We start from the raw sequence: 10,289 nt of genomic DNA, 5'->3' as shown, positions 1-10,289 counted from the left end.
ATATTGTGAGTGTCATGTTTGCAGGAACTATATATATAAACTATAGAGTATAGACTGAAGTAAATGGCCTACAAAAAGGATGTTTCGTAAATAACATTTGCCTTTGAGTTTTTTTCTTGTTTGCTTGTAGCTTGTTTCCCACTAGAAACGGAAGCCAAGATGATGCGGCGATGTACATTCTGTCCCCGACCAAGCGAGCCAGACTCACTTCCTTTGCATTTTGGTGTTACAAGGAAAACTCGTTAAACCTAGTTTTATTTGCTTGCATACATAGCAGTCTCCATGTATTATTATTTTCTACGACACAACTTTCTAATCTATTCATGATCAACCATGGCAGTATAAAAAAAGACTAGAGATAATGAAAATTACAACCAGGTTCATGGACTACCTAGCGACGACTACAAGCACTGGAGCAAGTCGAAGGCGCGCCATCGTCATCACCCCTTCTTCACCAGAATCTGGCAAACCTTGTTGTAGTCGACGGTCGGGAAGTTATCGTGCTAAGGCCTGAAAGAACCAGCCCACCAGAGCAGCAACCATCGGTAATGAAGAGAGTCATAGATCAAAAAGGTCATACCTGTAACCACACGAACGAAGACGGACAAAAACTGGATCGAAATAGATTCATTGAAGACCAGCACCGACCGAATCTCGTGAGATCGAACGGAGACACGCCTCCACACACCCTCCGACGATACTAGACGCACCACCGGGACAGGGATCGAATGTGGGAGACATTATTCCTACTGAGGAACATCGTCACTACCACACAACCCCAACTAAGACGGTGTACCTAACAAAAACGACATCAGAGTCCCTCTCGCCGGCGAGGGGCCGAGATCCTCCACATCTCCACGGCCCAAAGGCCATGAGAGGGCGGGTGGACCGACGGCGGTGCCGACGGGAGGAGGAAGAAGACTTTTTCTTGAGGAATAGGGAAAAAAAGGTCGGGAAAGAGAGCCTCCCTGACTCCCTATTCTTCATGTAAATTACTCCCTCCTTCCCTAAGTATAAGTTATTTTAGAAATTTCAATACAAATTACATACGGATATATATAGACATATTTTAGAGTATAGATTCATTCATTTTGCTTCGTATGTAGTCCTTTATTGGAATCTATAAAAAAACTTATATTTAGTAACGGAGGGAGTAATTGGCAAATATATTGATGGGCAAAGAAACGTGTATATAATTACGGTAAAGCTTTTGCGACTATCTACAGTAGAAGCAATATTCCGATTTTGGCGGAAGGAGGATAAAAACATAGATTTCCTAATGATAAAAAAAGATGGTTGCACATATTTTGTGTCGTATTTTAACAAATACTCCTCCGTTTCATAATGCTTGCCGTGGTTTTAGTTCGTGCTACCTCCATCCCGATTTATTGGTTTTATTTGTAATTTGTGCCAAAGTTTGACCAAAGATTTAACTAATAAAATGTTCATGCATGTCAACAAAAATTATATCATTGGATTCGTATTTGAACATAGTTTTCAATGATATAATTTTGATGACATGCGTGAACATTTTGTTAGCTCAATCTATGGTCAAAATTTGGCATAAAATACAATAAGGACCAATAAATCAGAATGGAGATAGTATTATGGAACGGAGGGAGTACTACGGCTTATATGATTAAAAAATTGCATTAAACTTGTTTGAATGATAAATGGGGGGTCTCTCGGTGTCTGAATCTGGAGATGCACCCACGGAGCCGCCGTTCAATGAATGTGTGCTTTATGCAAGGGACACAAACAAGAGCCAGTTGGGAGGACCAAGTGATTATCATTGTCCGGACAGTACTGACAGATAAATCAAGCTTGATTTGTACAGCTGGTCCTTGCCTTAAGCTCCATTAATGAGTGTACGAACACTGCATTTGCTATCTGTCTTCCTGCTCTTAAACATCAAGCGCCTCTTCTTTTCTTTTTCTTTTTTTGAGTCGAAGCGTAGGATCGTCATTTTCCCCTTTTTATTTCCCGGTGTCCTTTTGCTAGTGCTATGGCCCTCGGCCCGTTAGGAGGCCCAGGTGGCCCCAATCCAGTTTCTCGTTGTTGGATGCCAATTCGATTTTCTGTGTATAGCACATGAGGGTTACAAGATTGAAAATTTCTTTTTCCAAAAAAGAAATGGATCTATTAGGCAAGTCATGGATCTTCCATCTAGAAAGGAAAAGGAAAGAAAGAAAACGGCCAGTTCAGACATAACAATAACAAAAGAAGCCTGCTTAACGCATGTCTGGTGACGAAAGCATGTGCCACACATATAAGTGGCCTGGGAGATGGTGTGCTAGTACTTCACTGAACTAGTTTCTTTCCAAGTATTTCAGAGAGACAGACTGGAATCATAAACTAGGCACAGCCGTAGGGACGGAGCGTCTCGTAGGACATACATACATCAGTACTGGGTACACTTCTTTATTGGCAAAGGGAGAACTGGATACAGCTTGTTTAACCTTAGCACCCAGAGAAACAGAAGGATGTAGACAAAAAAGCTTTGACGGGAAAAAATTATGCACTCAAAATGGACCTCAGACCTTTTCTAATGGGCGGTACCACACATGCGCAACGATTATTCACCAAATGGCTGAAGAGGTGTAATTTAGACCTGTTGTTTTTCTGCATGGTAGGAGATCAGAAGTTCTGATGGCTATGCAAAGAATCTACATGTTCAGAGCGGAGACTTGATGGGGTCTCGCTGCAGCGCCTTCTTCACGAGCTCGGTTTGCTCCTGGACATGGACAGTATAGAAACCTGTAGCTGTGGCTGCAGATGGGGCCCTTCCGACGTACTTGATATCATCTATGCTGCCACGACCGAGCGCCCTCATCGCGGTCAGCAGGCGAGGATTGATGTAGGTATACGCCCCCATGTTCATCGGTTCTTCTTGGCACCAAACAATCTCGGCATCTGCAAAACAGAAACACGCAGACAGTATATACTTTTAGTGCTGCTAGGCTTCATCATCTTTTTGGTGGTTATTACTAGAATTCACTAGAGCAAACAATATGAGGTATTCTCATACTCACAAGTGTACTGGATCAACAAAATTGTTTTTTTTAACTAGAAACAGGTATCCTGGTTAATAAAATACATAGTCCTGCACTACTTGACCGATCAATTCCTATTGTTCTGTACCCCATTTCAAATAATATTGGCATGTAAGATAGAAGAGTTTCTCTCCCTACATGCAAGCCTTGTATGTTTTCACGAAGAGAAAAAGGACTACTCGATATAGCAACGCAATGGACATATCTGAGAAAGGTATTTTTTGCCACATACTTGGATATCTCTTCAGCTCACGCTGAATGAGGTCGTAGGGGAATGGACAGAGCTGCTCAACTCTACATATCGCGACATCATTGGAATCCGACTTCTTTCTTTCTTCATCCAATTCATAGTACACCTAGATCATAGCAAAGTTAGTTATAAAATAAGTCGGTGAAGAAGCTGAGTTTGCAACTTTGTTGGACGTATAGCTTCCAGCAAGTATAACATAACCTACCTTTCCAGAACAAAGAACTAGACGTCTGATTCCTTCCTCAAGGTCCTTATGGTCATTCCGGTCTTTTATTAGACGCTTGAAGCGTGTCCCTTGCTTATCAAATCCAGGGTGACCAGCAAGATCATCGAATTCAGATAGACTGGATTTGCAGTCCTTGTGACGAAGGAGATTCTTTGGAGACATCACAATTAAAGGCTTTCTGAAATCCCGGTGTATCTGCAAACATTGGAAGATACAGGTTAACGCACCGAAAGATGGTTGCGAAGGGCAGGAGGAAGGGATGGGGGGAGGGAGGTTGTATTATTATATTCACCTGGCGACGCAGCACATGGAAATAGTTCGCAGGAGTGGTGACATTCACGACCTGCCAGTTGCACTCCTGGATTTGCTTCCTCAGTGTTGGATCCATCTCAGGTATAACATAGGGGTTATCATCACTCATCTGCAATCATGGACAATCTTAAAAAGGAATATAGCTAAACCAAAAGGTAGCAGCATTTAAGATCTCCATGACCCAGGCCTAGGAAAGAAACTTCATAGTTGCAGAATTTGTTGGTTCTGCAGGTTTGTATTTATATTAACAAAATATGCAATTTAACATATTTGGCAAGTATTTCAATGAACTACCTTCAAAATGCTTCACCAATACTACATGGATTTTGGCTCTCACGTGTTGTGAAGTACAACCCATAAATTGCATGATACAGAAGACCAACTAAGAATCAAGTCTGGTGTAGTTGCAACTTTCTAGCCAGAACTCAGAAGTAGAGGAAGCACAATACAAATGTTGCGCAATTAACATGCACTCTCATGAAAAGAGGTTTGCCTATGAGGTATTTAGCTTTGTCCTTGTTAGGTCATGCGAACAGGAAAGCCATAATAAGCAAGAAAGTGGAGGGAAAAAAATACATTTTGCCAGTAAATGGGGAATATTTATATAAATAATGAGGTGTATGGTTATGGCAGTTCCAGCATTGTGTGTGTATATCATGATAAAATTGTGTAAGAGCTAATTTACAGTAAGTGCTCTCCTCATATGTTCCTTTTATGTGCATATATAATACAGGTACTTTAAATGGAAGAGATACTTGTGTCCACATCCTTGCAACCTGGGCAAAATGATACCTGAAGGAAGCGCTCCATTCTCGCACTAGAATGTTCAGGCCCTTGACCGTCATATCCATGAGGAAGGCAGACAACAAGCCCAGTCTGGCGGAGCCATTTTGCCTCTCCGCTACTAATGAACTGATCAAATATCACTTGAGCCCCATTTGAAAAATCACCAAACTGTGCTTCCCATAAAACCAGTGAGTTTGGGTTCTCCATTGAATAACCCAACTCAAAGCCCAGAACAGCAAATTCTGACAGGGAACTGTTCAAATTATAGCACACATCAGGTGATGGTAAACCAGATCAATTAAAAAAGGGAAATACATCAAGGGACAACATCAGTATATATATTTAAATAATGTTCAAATAATTATTTAAATGACAAGCTTATATTCAGATGACAATGTTATGACTTTGTAAAGTGCACCCCAAGTAGTCTCTACCTAAAATTACTAATTTAGTCACTTAAGAGAATATAACAATTTGTTAAGAATTGCCTCTTCTTTTTCTCACTCCAGATTTTCTTAACAGTTCCAGACAATTATGAGCATGTAGAAATCAACCTTCTAAACCAACTTTGTTATGGGTTTACCAATTATTCCAAGATGGTGTTTAGTTAGTTATTTTCTATTTCTCTAGATCATCCCAGAACATATAATGCTCCGAAATTATACAACATGTATTTAGCCATGATTACATCCCTGAGCAACATGTCTGCTACACATGCCACGTGTGCTGCTCAGTTCAACGGGTACAAACCTTGTTGCATACCTCAGCTGCTAAAAAATCATGACAGTGTATCAGCAAAAAATGCCAATTATTTGGCCAAGGACAAATTTGTGGACACTTAGCATGCCAAATTGCATCTTCAGTAATACTGGCCCCAATTTGTTTATGTTCTAACCGTTCTCTTTAGAAATAAAAAGGGTAGTGTCAATTCTCCATTCCAGAGTTGACAATAACGAGCATAATTGGTCAGTTATGTGTCCACTGTCAAATACTGGTGGATCAAGCCAGCCTTAAGCTTTCTCTTATGTATATGGATATAAAAGCAATCACTATGTACAACATAAAACCAACATTATAACTAAACTAGCTGATACAGTTTTCGGTCTATCTGCTTATGGTGATTTCATGTTTCATTATATAAGAAATCTAACTTAAGTAACCCATGTGCACCCCTAACTGGAACAAGTTAGCAGAGTACAATTCTTACCTGTTGCTTACAGTAAATAGTTCCTCATTCTGGTTCATGACAAGATTATCAAGTGGGCAATACTGCTCCCCAGTTTCTTGGTCATGGATGACAGAATGGCGGTGGCTGAATGTACCTCTCTCAACATCCTGGCCACTTAACCTGACATGGTTCCCCTCAATTATAAGAGTTGCAAAAGCAAGTGCTTCACCCACTGCCCAGTCAATGCCTTCCCCAGTCTCAATCATTTGGCGACGCAGATCAAAAATCTTCTTGACAGCCCTGTGAGGTTTGAAAGTTTCTGGCAGTGTTGTCATGGCTTCACCAACACGTTTTAGAATCTCTGGCTTGACACTGCATTGTTGCAAATGCATTACATCAAATACACTCACACAAAATGTGGAGGGAAACACAGAAACAACCAGACTGGAAGGAAAGAATCATTTACCCGGTGTTTCGGATACGTGAAATCTGTTCTGGGGACTTAAACCCAGTCCAGTAAGCAGAAAGCCAGTCCCTCTTGTTGGGGATATCGTCTTTGCTCTTTTTGAATTCCTCATTCAGTATGGTGCTGACCTTCTTGTGTATCTTGTCAATATCTTCCTTGGAGATCTTCCCCGATTCTAACAGCTGGTTTTGATATATCTCAAGCGCACTTGGGTGGTTCCTAATCACCTGATCCAGATAGAAAGATATCTTAAGTTGCTTGTATAATAATATCGCTATTTTATTACGCAGAATCAGTTTTACTGCTGATTCATAGCAATCATTCTAGTTCTGCTTACCAATAGATAAGTAAAATACTTCAGGCTCACAGGTATGTCTACTAAATGATAATTAGCCAGAATTCCAAAGATGGTGTTTACTCAAAAAGTAAGGAATGATCAGGACTAAAATTAAGAATGAAAAGGCCAAATGCATATAGAATTATGGGCCAGATCATAATCATAATGGTGTTTTCCTTTTTTTTCTTTCCTTTGGGAGCGGGGTGGGCGTGTTGACAGTACCTTGTACATTTTAGGCTGGGTGAAGGAGGGCTCGTCAATCTCATTATGCCCAAATCGACGGTAGCATACAATATCCACCACTACATCAGAATGAAATGTTTGCCTCCACTCCGCAGCAAGTTCACAAGTATGAACCACAGCCTCCAAGTCGTCACCGTTCACATGGAAAATTGGGGCATCCAATGCTTTGGCTACGTCTGTACAATACTGTGAAGATCTCCCTGACATCGGATCAGTAGTGAATGCAACCTGATTATTGACCACAAGATGAATTGTTCCGCCAGTGGTGTAGTTTGGAAGTGCACTCAGATGCAGGGTCTCATACACAACACCCTGCCCTGAGAAGCTTCCATCACCATGCAATAGCACCCCTAGATTCTTGGTCCTGTCAAGATCATTAGAATAATACTGCTTTGCTCTGGTCTTCCCAGCAACAACAGGATCGACTGCTTCCAAATGACTTGGATTTGCAACCAACGATAGATGGATATGTTTCCCACCCCTGGTAGGCCTATCATATGAAGTTCCTAGATGGTACTTGACATCACCTGTCCCTGTATACAAACCCTCCCCCTCATTGACAGGCTTGGTACCACCACTAAACTCGCTGAAGATCTGTCGCAAGGGCTTACGTACGACGTTTCCCAAGACATTGAGCCTGCCTCTGTGTGGCATCCCAATGACAATACTCTCTACACCAAGATCAGCTGCCCTGTCAAACATCTCCTTCATACCAGGAATCAGTGTCTCGGCACCTTCTAGGCCAAATCGCTTTGCAGTGGTCCACTTCTGTGCCAAGAAATTCTCAAACTGGGTACTCCAGATGAGCCTATCGAGCATGACCTGGCGACGATCATAGGTGTACTCCCTTGGGTTAACTGTCTCGATCCTCTCCCTCAGCCAGTTGCACTTTTCCCGGTCCGGTATGTGCATGTACTCGTAACCAATGGTGCCACAGTAGGCCTGCTCCAGACGTCCCAACACAGAACGAAGTGTCTGCACAGGCCGATTCTCCGACAAGAACCCAGCCATCCTCCACACCCCGAGGAAGAACTCCCGATCCAAATCAGACTCAGAGAAGCCGTAGAACGCCGGGTCCAGGACATCCGGAACCGCGCGCTGCTCCAGTCCAAGAGGATCGAGCTTGGCCTTCATGTGGCCGCTCACCTGGTAGGCGCGCACGAGCAGCAGCAGCCTCATACTCTCCTGGATCGTCTGGCCGGATATGCCGGGGGACGTGGCGGCCTGCCCGACGAAGTTCCGGAAGAAGTTGTCCCAGGACTCGTCGACGGAGGTCGGGTCCGCCTCCCACGCCCGCTGCAGCTCCTCGAGGTACACGCTGCTGGTGCCATCGAGGAAGCTGTCGGTGAGGCGCGAGAGCGGCACGGCGCGGGGCTCAGGCGCCGCGTACCGCCGGGGGAGCGTCGAGTGGAAGTACCGCGGCGCGGGGCCGGCGAACGGGCTCGCCGGAGCGCGCGACAGGCTCCTCCGCAGCGCCACCCGGGCTAAGCCCGACGCGGCCCGGAACAACCCCATTTTCAGATCGAATTTCCTCTCCCGACGCCAAATCTAGCCGCGGAAAACTGGACGGATTGGGGTACCGATCAAAGAGAAACAGAGAATTAGATCATCAGGAGAAAAGATCGGAGCAATCCAAACAAGTTAGGGTTCGTCACCTACGTCCGGATTCTTCGGTGGAAGAATGCCTGGAGCGGGTTCCACCCACGACGCCGCCGCGAGGGGAAGAGGAAAAAGATGGACGTGGATAAAAGGGAGGATGGGGATATATTCGATATTTTTCTTGGATGTTTTCGCGAACAAGGCGTTGATGTATAGAGAATACTATTTTGGGTCCTTCCCGTGCTAATTGTTCATACTTTTCGTTATGTGGATACTTTTTAGACCATCTCTAGCAGATTCGGGATATAACTGTCCTGTAAATTTCGTTTATAGTATCTTGTAAACAAAATTTACGGGACGGAGGCCTTCTTGTATAATAAATCTTGTTAAATGTTGTCGGATTTGCACTTGATTTCAATATAGATAGTTTCACAAGCCTTCGCGCTATATCCATCACCGTGGTTCCACAAGCATAGTTCATACATACAAGCAAATTAAACTACTAGATAGATAGTTTCGCACATAGCACACTGATAGATAGGTCAAACTGAAATAACTAGACTAGATAGTTCATGCTAGCATCTACTCGTCATTGGAGTCGTCGAAGTCGTCCTCACGGGGTGGGGGCTCATTGTCGTGGAGGGTGTGGTAGATCAGCATGCCAGAGAGGAGCGAGGCGAGTTGGTACTCCTCCCGGAGCGGCGGCACGCGCGCGGCCGCAGCTGCATCTCAGACGGCGGCGGCCTCCTTCACCGCCCACCACGCGCGCTCGGCCACCCAGGGGCGCTGGATGGGTGGATCGGACATCTGCCTAAGGCGACGGAAAGCATCCCACCCGGGCTACGGGACTGTGCGTCGCGGCGGCGCGCCTGCTCCCTGTGCCTTTTCGACACCAGAGGGCGTAGGAGGAGTTTCCGGCCTCGTCGTCGTTGCGCTGCTTGCGGGAATCGAACCCACTGCGGCCGCCAAACCCCCCGTGGCACCCGAACCCCCTGCTGCCATCAAACCCGGATCCAACGGACACCATCTTCGATGGTCAAATGCGTCGTAAAACGTCGCCGGAGGTGTAGGGATTTATCGCCGGAGAATGGATTTCGCAGCGGAGGTGGATGTGGGGATTGAGGGACGGGAACACTAAAATGCACCGACGCCCACATTATGGAGGAATGGAGGGAGGTTTACGGGCCGGGCCCTTTTTAGCGAACCTTGTCGGGCCTTTTTTTGGCCCATCCCGTAAAACGGCCGGAAAACTCACTTCACCGGACTTATATGGGATCTACTATAGATGCTCTTAACCCTTTTTCCTATGCAATCACTGTACATCTCACTGTGTCAAGTTTTGGGGCTTTTGGGGCGAACGTCTCTTTCACCGTTGGATTTGAGCACGAATCTTAGAGCACAAGACATCAACCACGGTAGCGAATGAAAGCATTCAAAAAAAGGCAGACGTCGCGAACACATCCACTCGTCTTCACACCACTCATCTCCATCTCTCTCGTCGCTAAACCCCCCCCCTCTCCTCTTTCTTCCCACCGACCACCCCCTCCATTTCTTGACCCCATAGTGGCGCCGAATCATTCCTCCCCCGGGCGGTTCTCTCGCAATGGTGTTGCCCGGTTCCCAGCGGTGGCGTAGTGGTGTGGTGCAAAGGTGGAGGCTCGCGGTCCATCGGATGTCGTGTCACAAGGAGGAGGAGTCCATGGAGGTGCTGCTGTTGGGGAATGCAGTAATTTCAAAAAAAAATCCTACGCACACGCAAGATCTATCATGGTGATGCATAGCAACGAGAGGGGAAGAGTATTGTCCACGTACCCTCGTAGACCGTAAGCGGAAGCGTTATGAAAACGCG

The 10,289-nt window shown here is 45.0% G+C and overlaps 1 protein-coding gene across 2 annotated transcripts; it reads right to left on the bottom strand.

Moving 5' to 3' along the window:
* Positions 1-2,399: 2,399 nt before the first annotated feature.
* Positions 2,400-8,720, bottom strand: LOC123189063 (2-oxoglutarate dehydrogenase, mitochondrial). 2 transcript variants are annotated; one of them, XM_044601381.1, is made up of 9 exons: positions 8,501-8,720; positions 6,821-8,403; positions 6,262-6,488; positions 5,835-6,167; positions 4,634-4,880; positions 3,822-3,950; positions 3,509-3,724; positions 3,286-3,409; positions 2,400-2,913 (listed from the first exon to the last, which is right to left on the bottom strand). In XM_044601381.1, the coding sequence occupies exons 2-9, from the start codon at positions 8,354-8,356 to the stop codon at positions 2,675-2,677; spliced, it is 3,051 nt and encodes a 1,016-aa protein (XP_044457316.1). In that variant the 5' UTR covers positions 8,357-8,403; positions 8,501-8,720; the 3' UTR covers positions 2,400-2,674. The 2 variants fall into 2 exon arrangements, with proteins under 2 accessions (XP_044457316.1, XP_044457314.1); XM_044601379.1 differs by having other exon boundaries at positions 8,497-8,665.
* Between the last annotated feature and the right edge of the window lie 1,569 nt (positions 8,721-10,289).

This window comes from Triticum aestivum, chromosome 2A (genome assembly GCF_018294505.1).
Source record: "Triticum aestivum cultivar Chinese Spring chromosome 2A, IWGSC CS RefSeq v2.1, whole genome shotgun sequence".
In the NCBI taxonomy this organism is placed as follows: domain Eukaryota; kingdom Viridiplantae; phylum Streptophyta; class Magnoliopsida; order Poales; family Poaceae; genus Triticum; species Triticum aestivum.
This window is presented reverse-complemented; position numbering and strand designations above follow the sequence as displayed.

Bases quoted from the DNA above. Each gene is read 5' to 3' on its own strand.
- LOC123189063 (XM_044601381.1), bottom strand. From the start codon at position 8,356: ATGGGGTTGTTCCGGGCCGCGTCGGGCTTAGCCCGGGTGGCGCTGCGG. The intron at 3,410-3,508 runs GTAGGTTATGTT...GCTATGATCTAG, and splicing joins TAGTTCTTTGTTCTGGAAAG to GTGTACTATGAATTGGATGA. The intron at 2,914-3,285 runs GTATGTGGCAAA...TCTGTTTTGCAG, and splicing joins TGAGCTGAAGAGATATCCAA to ATGCCGAGATTGTTTGGTGC.